The 17,903-nt window shown below is 42.7% G+C and overlaps 2 protein-coding genes across 2 annotated transcripts; one reads left to right on the top strand and one right to left on the bottom strand.

Moving 5' to 3' along the window:
• Positions 1-274: 274 nt before the first annotated feature.
• Positions 275-5,404, bottom strand: atpaf2 (ATP synthase mitochondrial F1 complex assembly factor 2). The gene is made up of 8 exons (XM_079756466.1): positions 5,049-5,404; positions 4,904-4,948; positions 4,674-4,822; positions 4,472-4,569; positions 4,136-4,216; positions 2,222-2,334; positions 1,268-1,383; positions 275-893 (listed from the first exon to the last, which is right to left on the bottom strand). The coding sequence occupies exons 1-8, from the start codon at positions 5,173-5,175 to the stop codon at positions 753-755; spliced, it is 870 nt and encodes a 289-aa protein (XP_079612592.1). The 5' UTR covers positions 5,176-5,404; the 3' UTR covers positions 275-752.
• Positions 5,405-5,617: 213 nt separating this feature from the next.
• Positions 5,618-11,169, top strand: LOC307090098 (glucose-induced degradation protein 4 homolog). The gene is made up of 6 exons (XM_079756642.1): positions 5,618-5,997; positions 6,396-6,455; positions 6,604-6,711; positions 6,823-6,924; positions 7,277-7,407; positions 9,017-11,169. The coding sequence occupies exons 1-6, from the start codon at positions 5,806-5,808 to the stop codon at positions 9,078-9,080; spliced, it is 657 nt and encodes a 218-aa protein (XP_079612768.1). The 5' UTR covers positions 5,618-5,805; the 3' UTR covers positions 9,081-11,169.
• The last annotated feature ends 6,734 nt before the right edge of the window (positions 11,170-17,903 follow it).

The following is a 17,903-nucleotide window of genomic DNA, read 5'->3' as shown; positions in this document are numbered from 1 at the left end:
CGTAAATTGCATTAGCCCAGAACAGAGCCATCGAGAGTCTACCAATAGAGACGAAGCTTGGGCAGCCACAACACCAATCACGAGTGAAGTGACTGTAAATAAAAGCTTTCCCGAGCGTGTCATAGACTGGGATTGTGTGGATATATGTCAGATTGATGCATGATGCTGTGCAGACACATTTAAAATCATATATCTTACAAATCGCATTAATATTTTGGAAGTCCCACCCGTGTGATGAACAACATTGAAAACAACGACGCAAGCACAAATCGACGAATTTGTGGAGAAGTTTGTATTCATACATAAAGGATGGTAGATTTGTACAAGTAATTAAGAATGATACATTTGATAAAGAACGACTTTTCCAATATGGCATCAATCAAATCTTTTTGTAAAAGAAAAAAAAATGAATTTGAGTAGACAATGAGAAAATGAGTTTTGAAAATAACTACGATAGAAAATAATTATCAATAGCAATACCTAGCTCACCTGACTTGCATACATACGGTAGTAATTCAGTCCTTCTACACAATTGTTAACGAAGATGGTTGACAGCTGCTGAATGTAACACTGTTAAAGAATGCTGCAGAGAATATATTCAGGGTAATAGCGTTGGGTTCAAAACCTCTCTTCAGAATAAGTTACGGATGAGAATAACAGACTAGATGTTAGCTACACCGGGGGAAAAAAACACAACCATAAAGCATTGCAGTGTAAATTGGAAGTTTTGCTGCCTTGATGCAAAAAAGTCATCAGCAGTCCTGCATCAGTTTGCGTTTGACACTGGACATTTCCGACGAGAGCTGAACGAAAAGTGCCCCGGCCGCCGTCCGCGCCCGGAGCTCGTACATGTCGTAGTCGTGACACCACTCGACACTGCCCCATCGCTCAATCTGTAGAGAAGACCGGCAGAATCCCCTTATTGATCTGGATTCATTAAAGCAGACAACCTGGTTCTAAAGCAAATTACAGTGAATTTGTATGCATGTCATTGACAGTTATGTTATGTTATGTAATGTTATGTTATGTCTCTCTCTCTCTGAACACTACCGGTACCTGACAGACATTGCACATTGTATGCACCTCTTCATTCATTATACTGTTTACATGCTACAAAAGCATACTAGTGCTATATATTTATTACTGCTTTGCATTTATCTAAATCACGTACCTTTAATTGCACTACTAGCATGTGACAAATACAACTCTTGAATCTTGACTGGAACCAGTAGAATACATTCAAATGAATCCCTCTTTTTTCTCCTACCTGGTACTCCTCCTCGAGTCTGGACAGAAGGACGGCCTCCTCCACCGTCAGATGCCTGTCAATCAATGCCAGGGAGAGCACCACAGACTTCAGCTGGGTGATGACGAACTCCAGCCCTGGACAGAAGAACCCATGTTTCCGAGTGCATAAGTGCCAATCATGATAGAAGCTAAAATTTGTTTATTTTACCTGCAATAAGTAGACCAACAGTATTGTGGGACCAAAGAAGAAACCAGACCCATACATCCACGTTTGTTTAGCCATTGGTCTATACAAACATATACAGTGGTTGGGCTTGTTAAGCCCGATATTGCAATTTAACCTCAAAGAGGATGAACTGTGAAATCGTTTTTCTATTATTATAGCTGAGTACACAGCCAGATACAAATGCTAAACTAATGGAAAACCCTCTCCCACGATGAGTTGCGCCTGTGCTAACTGAATTATTAGAAAAGCAGAGAAAAATTTCCATGTGGGGTGGATTCCACACCCACTAATCAGAACGGTAGTAGCTGAACTACGTCACTGAAAATCTGTTCAACTTTCCGTCACCCTTAAGTGGCTCACCAGTTTTATAGTTTGTCGTGGCTCTGCACATTCACCATGGAAATAAATGGTCGCTAGCTCTTAAGTCTGTGTATAGTTTGTTGGCGGTGTGAGTGAATGCATCGTTATGCAGGTTGAGCAATAATAACTTGCATTGCATGTTCAAATGTGCAGGGTTACGGTTTCTAGAGGATTTCACTCACTTCCAGCAACATCACGTGCAAAGTTGGCAATTTGGATTATAGTAAACACTTACAGCCTAGGTATCATTCCGTTGAGAATATGGTAGTTGTCAACTTATCTGCAAAACCCAGGGTCCATTTAAGTAACCCCAATACCAAACCACGACTCAGCCATCAGGAATAAATGTACAGATAATAGTATGATGACTATAAAATGTGAGTTTACCTGTGAGGGACCAGAAGTTGTAGGAGTTGAGATGCTGCCGGAACGTGTCTATGGTGGCCGCTGGGATCTCCGGACCCAGTATATTGTAGGAAGAACCGATCTGCACATTGTACCTGCCAAACAAACAGAGGTCATATCAAACTGAATCGATCCTCAGGAAGTTTCCACTGATTTTAAAGGTCCCATGGCATGCTACTTTATGGATGCTTTAATATAGATAATAATGGGCCCTTAACACAGTATTTGAAGACGTTCCCAAAATTCAGCCGTTGTGCAGAATTACAGCCACTACGAGCCAGTCCTACATTGAGCTTTCCCCAAACGCGCCGTTTCGGTGTCAGTAGCTTTAATGCAAATAAGGAGAAGAGAGGCGGGTCAAGGAGAAGGGTGGGGCTGCGCTCTGTTTACAGTGGATGTACCACAATGGCGAGGCGCACACAGCCTTTGGCCGTGTTCTATACATTTTCTAGAACACTCCGGGTGCACCGGCGGGAGTCCTGGGGCTCTATATCTAAATAATATCATATTATACATAGATATCTATATCATATGATATATATTATCACGGCCAAAAGCTGTGTGCGCCTCCAGACGATATTATGAATCACAAACGACTGCGTCGGGTTCTCCGGTGACTCTGGTTCTTCCACGTCCACATCAATCTGAAGTAGACTGAACCACGACATGGAGGAGAAAGGGATTGTTGACCGCGATTGTCTCCCGCCAGACCTCAATGCCGAGGGACCACCACCTCGGCAGCGGGCAGCGCATAGGCACCACCGCCTCCTGCAGCAGGCAGCGCCGAGGCGGTGGTCCCTCGGCAGCGGGCAGCAGGAAGCGGGGCTCAAGCGGGAGACAATCGCGGGCAACAAACCTTTCTCCTCCATGTCTTGGTGCATGTACTTCAGGGAGTCAAAGCCAAAGTTCCTTTCCCCCAATTCCTTCTAAACCATGGCTGAGATAACCCCCACTACGAGTCTCGTTGTGGAAATACCAGAGACGAGAGTCCAACGTGTTATGCGCCATAACACCAACAGCAGAACGGTTATCCAAATAACAAAGAAGACTACAACACTTGCGTTACAGTCCTGGAGCTCTATATCGAAATAATATCAAATCATACATATTATCACGGCCAAAAGCTGTGCGCGCCTCCAGACGATATTATGAATCACAAACGACTGTGTCGGGTTCTCCGACGTCTCTGCTTCTTCCACTTCCACATCAATCTGAAGTAGACTGAACCACGCGCTGCCCGCTGCCCACTGCCGGGCGGTAGTGCTTTGCGGTGGTGCCTTGTGGTGGTGCCTCGCGGCAGCGGCCGGCGGGCAACAGGGCTCAATGATGGCTGAGATAACCCCAACTACATTCTCATTGTGGAAATACCAGAGACGTCAAAGAACCGACGTGTTATGCTCCATAACACCGACAGCTGAACGGTTATCCAAATAACAAAGAAGTGTACGACACTTGCGTTACAGTGTGTGTGTAATCACACACACGCACACACGGCGCTCGAACGGTCGTAGCTCATTGGCGGGCCAAATTCTCTGGGCTGGCAAGGCAGAGAAAGGGGAGGTGGCATCTCCCCTTATAATGACATATGGGGAAAATTCCAAAACGGCAACTGAGCTTTGTTTTTTCAAAGGGGGAGCAAAATGCCTAGTGCTCGTTTTACACACAAAACAATTTCTAGCTACTGGGGGAGCATAGGTAGGCTAGGGGAACATATATTAATGTTAGAAAACCTCAGAAAGTGAAATTGACATGACATGGGATCTTTAAGATGACTCATGACTGATTCAACATGACACCTTTGAGGAAATCAATGCAAATATATGCCTTACGGATTAGCAGCACTGACTAACATGACTTGTGCATGGGCGGAGACCTTACAAGTAGGCGGAAGCAAACCTGTTCTCAATCCAGTGCAGAACAGGATCCCATTCATTCTTCTGCAGCTCAACCAAGGCTGGAGGATCGTCTATTCTGTAACTTTATGGAAACAGCAATTTCTAGTATTATTTACTTGTCAAAGTCACGCACACTTATGATGCAAGTCTTACAATGAGTGGAATGCTAAACAATATTTTATATTTTTGTCACATGCATGCTTTTCATTTGTAAAATGTGTGCTGATTACAAATACACAACCAACTTGGTTAAGTTACCTTGTTTACCAAGCAAGTTTTAGTTCTTAATCATTTCAACAGCTCACTGAAAAGTTGAAGGCGCAAGTAAGTACCTTACCAGACAGTATCAGTCTCCACAAATTTGAGAGAAGCAGTGATCATTTGCTGCTTGTCTCGATGTGTGGGATTGTCGATGGCTGTGTTGCAAAGAGTGGTCTAAAAGGTAAAACATACTTTTTTATTAAAAAACATCATTAATTTAATCTTGCCATTAGCATTCTGGCAGTGACGTATGCCTACTCCAGTGTCAGTAGGCTTACCAAATGCATGGAGTAATACTTAAGAGTTTCCTCCTGAGCATCCCACTCCGTTGCCACTGCGACGGCTAGAGCTTCGTTGGGGACGGTGAACAGCTTCCCTCCAGGTGTTTTTAACTTCCTTCTGTCCAGATGAACCTCATACACGCCACCTGGATAAATGAAACGTATATCATCACAATGACAACCAACAAGTCAAGAAACATGTTTGATTTGATTGACTGAGTCCAAACCTTCGCCTTGGGCTATGCTGACATCTTTGTAGAATTTCCTCCTTTCTGTGGACAAGAACAAACAAATGAAAACGTCTCTATCGCTGTCAAAGCAATGGCAACCATTTATTCAAGAGTAAGTTGCAAACATGAGACATATTCTTACCCGTCATAGCACTGGAGTATGCATTGCTTTGTATTGAGAAATTAGAGGCAGGATCTCTTGAACAATATTTGAGAAGGGCTCGGGAACTACCCAGCTGACATTGAAGTCTAACAATGCTCCTTAACATCACTGCAGTCAATGTTGTTTTAGTCAAGTGTAAAGAAAAGGACCTTAGAAGAACCGATGCGACAAATGAGACCACCTACAAATGATGAGCTTCTTCCGGTGATGTCATAATATCCATAATGTCTCGGCAAGTGAAGAATTTACAGAAAAGCCTAATGTTATGTGCTGCTTATTGCTTTTTTTGCTAGATTCGTGTCACAAACTCAACGTCCTGTATAATGGCATGAACGCCATGCGTTTGACCTTCCTTCTTCGCACAATTTGGGAGTTAAATCCTTATTATGTTGGGAATCGTAGTTTTTCCTCTCGACACACATAACGAACCTTTGGCAACAAAAAACTACACGACAACACAAACCACAACGCCTTCCGCAATAGTAGCCAATGAGCTTTGGTTTCAAGACATGTGACATGTGTCAACTAATGAGAGGGGCGGATGCTGCTGTCTATGGCGGCGCGTCGAAGTCCTCTTACTTTTCTGGGAAATTGATACCAACAACATTAAAAAACGGCTGGGGGATTTTTGAATGTTGGTGAACCACTTAATCTGGGATAACAACACACTCTATTTCAGCATAGCGCCCGGACGGCCACTGACCACGGTCAGTGTGAAGCCCGTGATTGGAAAACCATGCCTGTTCCTGCCAGATACCTCAGCAACTCCCCGGCCGTGGCCTTCGCATCCTCGGCCTCGCTTATCCCACCGCCGCCGATCAACACACGTCAGCCCGGCGTTGTTACTTCGCTCCTCTACAGCGGGTCTAGGTTTCGAGGCCACCAGAAGAGTAAAGGAAACTCTTATGATGTAGAAGTTGTTTTGCAGGTGAGATTACCAACATATATTTGATCTGGCGGACTGTCAGCTGACTAGAAGCAATCGCTGAGTTGTCAAACTGTCGGGAGTGATTGACAGCTGGCAGTGCCTAATGGTTGTATTTCATTGAGCTTGCGGTTGTTGTTCAGATATCAGTTGATTTGGTTGAATACAATATATGACCAGGTCTGATCGCATGTGTTGTTTCTGGTACAAATCGTGCTACAACGAATGAATCAGCCACGCACTGTATGCCTAGTCCCCTGAAGAATATTATGGACATGATAGTGTACGACAGGTTTTGAGTGGGGGCAGGGGGCCCCTACTCAAGGTTTGTATTTGAGCCAAAAATAATATTTAGCTCGCAACATTAATAATTTGACTTTTTTCATATTGCCCCAAAAAAGCATGTTACTATGGAGGATTCCTTCCTGTGTGGCTACTTGAAGATTAAGGGTCTGACAGAGGTGAGGAAAGCACCACGATCCTATTCAAGATGAACCTTGTCTGTATGCCGTGATTTATTTATTTATTTATTTATATATATATTTATATATAGTGTTGACTGGAACTTAAATGTAATTATAGTATGTCCACTATGTGGTTGTTGTTTAGGAATACCCAACCTTGACCACATTCTTCGCTGGAGAAATTATCAGCAGGAAGAGGCCATTTCTGACCCGGAAATGGGATGCAGATGAAGACGTGGATCGAAAGCATTGGGTTAGACTCCACTTCTTGGATTAGTTGATTCATTGCTGCCAATATATACTGAATTTTGTCCTTCCACGTCGGATCTGTCTCACCGTATTCGTTTTGATCTGAAAAATCCAGGGCAAGTTCCAAGCCTTCTACCAGTACGCCAAGACCTTCAACTCGGATGAGTTTGACTACGAGGAGCTGAAGAATTCGGACTACATCTTCATGAGGTGGAAGGTGAGCGTCCACCTTTTCAACCAGGGTTTCTTCTACGGATCTGTATTCAAAACGCATTCAAGTTATTTCCCTGTCCAAATTTGAATAGATTTCACTGTGTCCGTAGGAAGTCTGATTTGGATGCCTGACTTAATATGTAGGTTTCACCAACCGAGCATAGACTGATATGAAGGAAAACCACAGCTTTCCTTGAGGTAGAGCAGATTAAGGGTTGATCTCAAACTCCCCTTAGCCGCCCATTATACCCGCACCTTCGCTTCCTGTATCTGTAATGGTGAATACAGATGCAGCTAGGGGTCTAGGTTACTCTGCTGATCGGACTGAATGGTACACCCTCTCCATCCACCCCCAGGAGCAGTTCTTGGTGCCCGACCACACCATCAAAGACATCAGCGGGGCTTCCTTTGCCGGCTTCTACTACATCTGCTTCCAGAAGTCAACGGCAACCATCGAGGGTTTCTACTACCACCGGAGCTCTGAATGGTAAACACACAGGCACTGAGGTGGCTGACTGACTGACAGACTGACTGACTGACTGACTGACTAAGAGAAGGGCAAATGTTTACATGTGGGTCAAAGAATGCAGGAGGTTCACTCTCTTCACCTTGTCACCCTGCAAGCTGCTTTGCTGAGGGACCTTTCATGCAAGGTCGCCCATGTGGTTGATAATACTGGCATCGAAACCTCTTTCATTCCTAATTATTAGCCAGTCTTTGCCAAAGGGTGATGGCTGCATGGTTTGGGCAATGGCTTTGGGCTGTATCGCAGTCAGTGAAAGCAAGCAGACATTCTGTCTTTTCCCAGTGTTGCTGACTATGTTACGAGTGATAATAAAGATAAAAGACTTTATTATCGCTCGTAAACAAGTAACAACAAAACCTGAGTTGGTTTGCAAATAACTCCTGTCTTGAAATCAGGCTTCATGTTACGTTTCCAAAATGTGTGGATCCCTCCTACATGTACTGACCTGTCACAACACCCTATGCATTGGGCCTAGAAAATATGAGATTGAACTTGTCTGATTACATGTGTGACAAACACAATCTTGAGTAAAGCAGCCACGTATAGTCAAAGAAAACCAATCCCTATACTACATATATGGGTCACAATGACAATAAATTATACTCAAACAATAAACAAGCATATATTCAAACAATTTACAACTATACCACCTAATGTGATTATATAATACATTCATAAAGCAGGCATTGTTTTACTTTGATTATAGCATTACTTAGTTCATCTTAACATAAAAAATGAATGAGGGGGCTACTTTCTTCTCCGTGGCCTTCCTGAAGCCCTCCCCCTCTTTCCTGTCAGGATGAGGTGAGCCAGGAATAGAGAGGTTTACAGCTTTAAGGGGTCAGCGATGGAGTCAATAACCAGGGTTCAACTCAGGGGCTGGCAGGATGTGTAATGAGGAACACGTGGATGTCCCTGGCAATGTAGGATAATTATTATTCTTCCTTTAAACCTGCATCCAATTTGTCCAATATAGTCAGTATGGTGAAGGTTGTAAAAAAATTATAGCCCAGGAGATCACCTGTGTGGTGCATGGAGTAGGTCAAAGTGCACGTAGTTGTAACAGTAGATAAGAAGTCATAAAGAGTCTGCGAGACAAATTGTGCAGTCAAATATTTGGGCCTGTCCTCAGAGAGCCAAAAGCTGCCCATCAGAACTGGCCTGAAGTCGGCCAACAATCACTGTTGTTATTCCACGGTGTGTGTGTGTGTGTGTGGGGGCGGGGGGGGGAGTTATAGAGAAGAATTCCCTGGATGTATTGACTTGTGGGTGGGGGAGTTTTATTCCTAAAACTAGTTTCACTTTTTAGTGGTAGCAAATGAACGTAGTGTAGGTTTAAGCACTGGGCTTTTATATACAAACCGACGAAGCAGATTGAAGGGGTAAATAATAGGCAGGAAGTGGTAATGTAAACAATGATACACAAACGCACGTTTTGTGAAAGCAGGGGGAAGATGTCCCTCTTCTGGTCTGGGTCAATGTATACTGTGTTTCTAACGGGGTGATGTAGTGTCATGAATGTGTCCAGTGTTATGCTCATACAAGCGCTTTGCTTCTTCCGGCCACACAGGTACCAGTCCCTGAACCTCACCCACGTCGCGGAACACAGCGCGGCCATCTACGAGTTCCGGTGACCCCGGCCACCGTGGCTCTGTGACCCGACCGCACGACTGAGGACCAGGGGGGAGGGCTTATAGACACTACTGACAGGGAGGAGAGGCGAAGGAAATGGGTGGGCCGAGCATGGTTGGGAGGGGGCGGTCCATGGAAACGGTTCTATTTTCAAAAAGAAATAAATCTATATACTATTGATTATGATACAAAAGGACACGCCCCTGTCTGCCTGCCTGCCTCGGACTGGCCAGGGCGGGGGGGGTGAAGCCGGACTACTTGGTTGGATTAACCTGACACTGTCCACACCAGTGGATTATGAACGAACCATTTCATTTTTTTAAAGAGCGCAAAAAGAGAGAGCGATGTGGAAGGGGAAGCAGGGAGGAGCCGACGTGACGGAAGACAAGATCACTGTTGCTGCGTAGAGGGAGGATGCAAAGTGCGACCGGAGGGAATTTAAAATATAGTGTATTTTGTTTTTCGCTTCATTTTCAAAGTTTGGATTGTAAGAATTTCTCGTGGGCTCTCTACACCTTCTTGTTTTTTTTGCAAGGTATCTCGGAAGACTTTTTTGAAACCAATTTTTGGGGATTTAATTTTGTTTGCTGGCAGAGATTGCATCAGTTGATTGGACCACTGCGGAAAGAGTGCTATGTGGTCTTTGACTGGTCTTTTGAATGAAAAGAGGAAACTTTTTAAAGAAACTAAATAAATCTATGTTGTGGAATGAAGAAGAAAAAAATGTTTTAACAAGAGTTCATAGGTAGAGCTTTTCACGATTGTGGATCTGAGCTTTAATGACTTTATAACAGAAAATGACAGTATTTTTATGTAAAGATATCTGGTTTCTATTATCGTCTACACAGAGAGATTTTGTTATTCCTTCTCAACAGCATCGCTTGTACACACTTTTACTTTCTGTACGACTACGTCATGATTTCAATTTCAGAGTTTTGGACAGTGATCCAATGAGCCAGATCCTACATCCTGAGGTGGTCACCGATTGGCCATATTCCACAGGATTTATTTATAACTAAAATCACGAAATGCAAACGGTCAACACGGCGTTCATCATCGACACTGATGACGTGTTGTCACGTCCTGACGTCAAGGCCATGGTCCAATTTGAACCGATCCGACCTCTTTAAGGTGCTGTAGGTAAGATCTATTATTTCAGTGTGTTTTATTAGGAAGGACCTTGCCACCCATCAGCTTTTAGCTGTCTGACTGACTGCGCCTGCCTCTTTATGAGACCATTTCGATCTGATTGATTTGATGAATCCACCTTGGCCTCCATCACAATCGCAAACACAACGTAAGCATAGCTCCCCCGTAGGTGTGGGAATGCAATCCTTGTCCAAGTCTTACCTACAGCACCTTTTATTGTCTTATTGTCGACGTGATACAACAAGAGTTAGTCCGAGAGCTCCACCAGGGACGTTGACGGCTGCTAAAAAGAAAAAAAAAAGATATACAATTTTTAGACGGTGTTTAAATAATCAATTGACTTATGTGTTTGTGGTGATGTGAGTGATGGGCATTTGTATTTGGCACTGCGAGGGAATACTGTGTGTACAGTTCGACATTTGCACACCACTGCATTCGCTGGAACACGCAACTCCAAGATCGACGTTTGTTTTTTTACTGGCGAGAGAAAACACAATCACATTGAAGTATTACCTTTCAGTCATGTTCTCCTTCCAGGGGTTTTGCCTGGTGAACAAAGAGCCTTTCTTTCTTTATCATCTACTGTTCTACATAACATTTTGCCCCCCACACCCCCTTCTTTTGTTCACACACACACACACACCACGTTTTTAAACTATGCAACAGTGTCAGCGTAGCATTCTTCAAACATTAGCTCATGTTTTCAGAGACAGAGTTTATTATATCCTTATAGTGTAAAGAAGAACCATATTCAACAGGGCAACATTTCGTTTTTCTTTTTCGGGGTGTGTGAAGTTGCCTTGTAAGCAATCCTGTTTCCCTCCCCCTATTCATTTTCCCTTTCTACATGATGGTGCCATCTTTTTAAAAGAGTATCAAAGTTTTATCTGAACAGCTAGAGAGCATGTGTGGGGACATGGCTTGACATGGCTGATGGTGTGGCTGTGCAATGGATTAAAAAACATATCTAAACACGATGCATGAGTCTTCATTGTCTGCTGTTATACTTACATTTTGCTATGACTGATTAGGGGTCCGAGCAGCGAAGCTGCTTGGTCCCCTATTGTTTATGTAACGTTTTTTTTTCCCGTCAAATTCTGTAAAAGTCATACTGCAGCCTATACCGTAAATTGAAAACTCTTGAAATTTTCAGGTATGGTTACCAATAACCCCAACTACCCATAAACCCAAATTTGTAAAAATTCATGAATTAGGCTTATTTCTCCTCACCAGATTGACCTGGACTCAAAATTCTTTCAGAATATTAATCTCTAGAATCAGATGCATCTTTTTCACCCTGGTCTTCTGCTCTAAAAATGTTTACTTTTCCCACAATTTCATAGAAAAGCCAAACGTCCACAGTCTCAACCCATTTTGCCTATATGACCATTTTGTTATTGTATAACTACCATACGGCTATCATTAGGAGGATACCATTAACAGTGCAAATTTTCAGATCTCTTTTACAAAAGCCCTTAATTATATTGTGAAATGTGTTCTTGGAGTTTCCTTGATGTGTGCTTATCAATCGACATTTTCAGTATGTGAATGACATTCCTGATCTGCATGAAGCCTTATTCAGAATGAGGCTTCATGTAGATCAGCAATGTCAGTAGCTCAATGGGATAATGCCCCGTACTTGGTGATCCTTAGGTTGAGAGTTCGAATTCATGTTAGAGCATGCTGAACATGACATTCTGTCATTGCCCCTCATTTAAGAAATACAGCATTGAACGGCTCCTGAAATTCATCAGGCACTTAACATTCCAGCTCATTAGTTTCCCGGAATCTGACCGCCAAGACACAATATGGCATTAGGGGGAACTTCTTCGTGAACCATTATTCCTTCATAATTAACTCTGTCATATTTATATTTCTTCCGTTCAAAGATTTTTCAGGTATATGCTTTGAAGAAAGCCTTTAATTCACTTGAGAATTGTGTGCTTTGAGTTTTCTGGATGTTGCGTGCTTATCAGTAGACATTTTGACCATGTGAATGAGGCTGCAGTTCAGGTTTATAGGTGGAACATCTTTCCTTAAATATGATAATTATATGTTAGATTTATATATCTTCCATTAGTGTGTTCTTGACTTTTCATTTTGCTCGGACCCCGTTAATCACCGCTTGAGGTTATATTTATATATTATTTTTTTATGAAGCGAAATGTATAAATGTTATGATTTTGACTCAAAATAAGTACTTAATCTTCTATTTGATATGTGTATTTGAATATCAAACCTGGGCTGGACTGATAACGAAACACCAAGTCTGACTGACTGCTGCCCTCTACTGCCTGCTCCACTACAAACAGCTTTAGAGCCAAAGAAAATGCCTTAGCTGAGCCATTGCGATATTTGGAATAGAGAATGGCTTACTCGTATACTTTAAAAAGGTGAGCATGTTCAGAGCTTTCCAAAATATACACATTACCATAGGCTATCATTTAATGCCTCTACATCGTTTTAAGGCCAGGATTTTAAATTCTTGATAAAATATAGCCTAGTATATATCACCAGTAAAACAATTTACCTTGCAGCACTTCTTGCATTATTTATCACACTTGACACTTTTTGAAGGCAAAGTAAATACAAATAAAAGCTAGATTTGTGTCGTGTGATAAAGAGTGAGTGTTAGATCTGTCAACAATACAACTGTATAAATGTTAACTAATAGTTATTTTGCTTTTCTAAATTTTCATCCATAAATATTTGCTACATAGATTATAATTATTAGATATTATTTTCAGTTTCCCTGCCATATGCACCTCACGGTTTTGTCCTTTCCTTTGTGGTTTCTTGTGCTACCATAACAAAGGGCTTCATTACAAATCAAAACTTGGACCTGTGTCAAGTAAGTCACAATGACTATGACTCTCTATGAAAGAATGTGGACTGTGTGTGAGCCATATCAAAGATGTTGCTAAACTGTATTGAACCATACTGTTACCAAGACACCCAGTTCTTTAATCTTAGTCTTCAATATTATAATGTGTTTGTGTAATCTTCTAATCAAGGATTGTATAGAAAGAGTAAATATTAACTTCAGATCGTATGATTGAAAACCTCTTTCATTTGACCTTTACAATGATGTACGATGAAGAGCCGCAGGCTAACCAGAGTAAGGCAATACCGTTGCTTTGCATTCTGTTAAGCAATGCAACATTCTTTGGATACCTTTTATTTTCCTCCTACCTGAGGAAATGGATCGGTCATCATTTTTTTCCAGAAGCAGGAAAACCAAGCCTACCTGGGCTTGAATCCAATACGAATGATCCTGTAATTCTAATTTTTTCCCAACCCCAAGCAGAGGGATATTTAACATAATGATAGAATATGATCTGAGCCAGTGCTAATAGAGGCACTTTAAGAGAACGTTGTCAGGCCCCCAAGCCCGATATTGGCCCCCAAGGATAACATTGCAGCAGATATTTGCGGATTATGTCTGTAGCAATCTCTCTCAAAACCGGACCAATTTCACAAATTGTTGTCCGCATAAGTCCCTTAGAACCACAATGATCAGAAATCAGGAAATCATCAACGTTTTCCTTTAATGGGCAGGGTTAAGCTAACCCTGCATGTGCTATGTTGCAGTAAAGCAATACATCTACACTGTTTTTGTTTTGAAATAACATTAAAAAAAAACTCTTCCTCCTTTCCTGCTCCTTAACACAACGTTGTTCATCCAGGGTTACAGTCTAACAACCAAAAAAAAGATGACAATCAAGAAGGTAGCGAGCAGGACCCTATTCTATGGAGGTCATGCCTAGTTCAGGTTAAGGTTCGAGGGAAGGGAGGAATTTTTTTTTTGTGGTTGTCAGACATTTAGCTGGTTTGCATTACTCCAGTCAGCCCTGTTTTCCCAGCACAGGTCATAAATCAAGGAATAACTTGCCCTGACTATAAACAGGGGCACTACTTCCTTAACATCCTGATTATGGGCGTCCAAAGCCTTCTTGGAAGCTGTTGACCAATGACTCTCCGGAAAGCACCTGTGTGCATAATTTACTTGATGGGAGCTGTCTATTCTAGTGATGCAATTTATTGGCTGACCCAGCGGCCATTGTCCTTGGCACTTGTGAGGATCACCCTTCATTCTTTAATGAAGTGTGATCCTGGGAACACCGCCCTCTTAATGAATCAAACTTCATTTATAGAGTCGACTTCTCATTGGAAAAAAAAAAAGTGAAACAACACAACAGGAAAATAAACATTTGCACATTTGAAAGTATTACTTATTGATGAAAAGGACTCACTAATGGCCTTTTCCACCAAATAAATTCACTCTTCACATTCGAGGAAAATGTATGTATCACTGCCAGTCTGCCATCCCATTTCCCAAACAGAATCCACCTTTGCCTCATTACGTGTGTTTGTCTTCGTAAACTTAACGTCATTGACGCACGTCCCGGCTCCCTATCTGTGACCTTAATCACAGATTATGACTCTGTGAAAAAAGTCACTGCTATTGGGTATTCCTGCTTGTTTTCTTGGGCTGACGAGAGATATGCCTACTGGGAATAGGCTGCAGGTATGACTAAATGAATGGCCCACAGAACAAAGCAATTATTATTCAGGAAAATTCCTGTGTTGCTTCACTGGAATAACTGGTATTTGGTAACATAAACTGCAAAGGGTACTAGTTCCCCTCAAATACATGCATGTACATTTCAAACTGTATTATTTTATTACTTTGCCAGTAGTCAATAATTGTTCATTTAATACTATATAATACAGTATAATATAATATTTTAAACATTTAATACTTTTAAACATAGACATTATGTAAAGAGAAGGATTAGAGTTACTGTATATTGAACATTTAAAAAGGTTTTGTTCATTCTTTCGAATGTTTTTCATGCATAACCTGTCATCTTGCAGTAATAAACCTTATCAGAGAAGAAGAGAAATGAAGAGAGTTGCGTGTGTGTATGTGTGTGTGCGTGTGTGTGTGTGTGTGTGTGTGTGTGTCTCTCTATGTCTATACGTGTGCATGTCTGCACGTGTCTGAGCGAGTGTGTGTGTGTGTGTGTGTGCGTGTGTGTGTGCGTGTGTTTGTATGCACTCCTATGCATGTGTTTGCTTTGCTATGTGTGTGCCGATCCCTCTGTAGGTTTTCAGATTAGGCCCAAAAAAAGGCGATGGCTGAGGTGGGGCTTAGGTCTCCAGGTGTTCCTTCAAAGCCCGGGGGGGGGGGGGGGGGGGGGGGGGGGGGGGGGGTCTCACACGGCGGGACTGTCCAACATGTGCCTCTGAAGCCTCCCAGGAGGCCGGCGGGCGGCCCCGTCTGAAGTGACGCCAGGGGCTTTATCTGACGGGTGCGCACACACACACACACGCACGCGTAGGCAAACACACACGCACACAAACGCGGCACCAGGGGGAAAGGTTAGGGGGGGGTCCAGTGTTTTGGTGTGGGGACGTGGCAGTGGAGAGGGAGGAGGCCATGATGTCAATGCCAGAAAGTATTCCTGCTACCACGTGAGGCTGCCCCCAGCGCCACGCCGTGTCACGCACCGCTCTGGAGTCGTACCTGCGTGGTCACACGTAGGGGGAAACGATGGGGATAATAAAGAGTTCTGTTGCTGTGGTATACCACACCCAAAAACATGACACACACTTACGCACAAACAAACACACGCACACACACAGACGCTCACACACACATATGCCCACACACACACACACACACACACACACACACACACACATACGCACACGCACGCACAAACACACGCACACACACAGACGCCCACACACACACGCATATACACACACATCACACACACAGACGCCCACACACACGCACGTACACACACACACACACACACACACACACACACACACATACGTACACACACGCACAAACACACAACCACAGACGCACACGCATATGCACACGTTCCCCTGTGTGTGTCCAAACAGTTAGGTCCATCCGATCACAGGGCAGGACACAGCTACCCGGTTGTGCCAGTGCTTATCATGTCCCTCCCCGCAAAGAGACACACACATATTTACTTGAAATACAGCCATTTTACTTCCAGGCTCTTCCATTGGGCTGTTGTTTCCCTGTCCGATATCTTGACAAGGAGTTGGTTCTAACCTCGACCATCTTAATCATAATCACCATATTGATATAGTGAAGATTGCGATGAAGACTATTTGCGTCTATATCCAGCTGCCTCCTTCTCGCTCTTTTTCCCTCCCACCCTCTCTCCCCGGTTCTAGGACAAGCCAACCACGTCACATCGATGCCATGGAGGAGTTGTGTTACCGCACAAAGAGGTCCTTTGAGTTCATTGACAGACTAATAAAGTGTGTGCCTACTTCACGGTGCCCAAGACTCTGACCACACCTATTGTCTCAAGGTGAAAAGGGTCTAGACTGCAGAGATCCCCTCCACCTTGCTCTCTCCCCTTTTCAGAGTCTTGTTGGTCAATGATAAAAAAGAGCAAATGGTCTGTCACAACGGCTTATTGAGAAAGATATTTTCTGTAAGTCGAAAAGGTTCTTCCAGGAAACACCAGGGTGATATGATTGATTGATTATGCAGAATGTTGTCCTTTTGCAATATAAAGTATGCAAAGGTTTTTGCTTCCAAGCACACACACACAACACACACACACACACACACACACACACACACAAACACACACACACACCCAAACACACACACAACTATGAATGGTTGTGGTTTCTGCTAAGGTGCTTTTTTTTCCTGGAAAAAGGAATTCTGAGTGTGTGCATGTAAGGTGTGTATGAGGATGTGAACGCATATCTGTGTGCAAGTGTATGTGTGTGGGTGTGTGTGCGTGTGGGTGCGTGTGGGAGTGCAGGCATGTGTTTTTTCACGAGTTGTCATTAAATAGGTGGATGGATGGACAGAACAATGAACAATAGGAATTAAAGCCACTGCTCACGTAGATGGGACCCAGTATTATTTTATGTGTTTTATGAAAGAATACTGGGAAAGGAAGGAAGGCTAATCATTTATTCACGCACGTCACATTGCGTGATTAGGGGCGTCCCTCCCTTTAACATGGGTCTGCCTGGGCTCTGGTTTTAAGGCTGTGTCTTAGTTTCTGGTTAACGTTAATCTGGCCATCGATTAAGCTCTGGCCCGGGCACTGGCTCGAGGCTATTTTCCATTTTGAGCTTATTGTTATTATTAATAAATAAGTAGTACATGTAGTACAAATGGATTGATTTACATTCATTAAATATGGAAGTGTATTTAATTAACGGACTGGTTCATTTTCATTTTTCCTAGTTATCAGATATGTTATATACTCTTATAGTAAAAAAAAAAAATATTGGTCTTATAGGCTAAATAGTTAAAAAAATAAATCTAAAAACAAATAGTTGAATCTTCAAATGTAGCATATCGTTTTTTTTAATTACCTTGTTTTTAGAAGGCTTCATTTTGCAATATATTCCCCAGTATTGAATTATTTTTGGACATTTGGCCAACAAGGTTTTCTGTAATCGTTTTTCGCGACTGAATAAGGTAAGTCTGAACTTATTAGAAAACCAAGCAATCAAAAAGAAAGCAATCAAAAAGAAAAACCCAAATAAACATTTACAGTATAGTCCTAACCATCACCCATCAGGTTTTTATTTGGTTCACGGGCGCTACACTTGGCTCCGCCCTTCGGTCGAGCGCACCTTAAGTACACGTG

The sequence above is a fragment of the Pollachius pollachius genome, assembly GCF_949987615.1.
Source record: "Pollachius pollachius genome assembly, chromosome: 19".
Classification (NCBI taxonomy): Eukaryota; Metazoa; Chordata; class Actinopteri; order Gadiformes; family Gadidae; genus Pollachius; species Pollachius pollachius.
The sequence above is the reverse complement of the archived record's forward strand: the minus strand, read 5'-3'. Positions and strand labels throughout refer to the sequence as shown.

What these genes read in the sequence shown, in the direction of transcription:
- atpaf2 (XM_079756466.1), bottom strand. Translation starts at nt 5,175, where the DNA reads ATGTTAAGGAGCATTGTTAGACTTCAATGTCAGCTGGGTAGTTCCCGA. An exon ending in ATACTCCAGTGCTATGACGG is followed by an intron (nt 4,949 to 5,048) that starts GTAAGAATATGT and finishes TCTTGTCCACAG; the next exon opens with AAAGGAGGAAATTCTACAAA. An exon ending in CAACTTCTGGTCCCTCACAG is followed by an intron (nt 1,384 to 2,221) that starts GTAAACTCACAT and finishes TCTTCTGTCCAG; the next exon opens with GGCTGGAGTTCGTCATCACC.
- LOC307090098 (XM_079756642.1), top strand. Translation starts at nt 5,806, where the DNA reads ATGCCTGTTCCTGCCAGATACCTCAGCAACTCCCCGGCCGTGGCCTTC. An exon ending in ATGTAGAAGTTGTTTTGCAG is followed by an intron (nt 5,998 to 6,395) that starts GTGAGATTACCA and finishes GCCCCAAAAAAG; the next exon opens with CATGTTACTATGGAGGATTC. An exon ending in ACGTGGATCGAAAGCATTGG is followed by an intron (nt 6,712 to 6,822) that starts GTTAGACTCCAC and finishes TGAAAAATCCAG; the next exon opens with GGCAAGTTCCAAGCCTTCTA.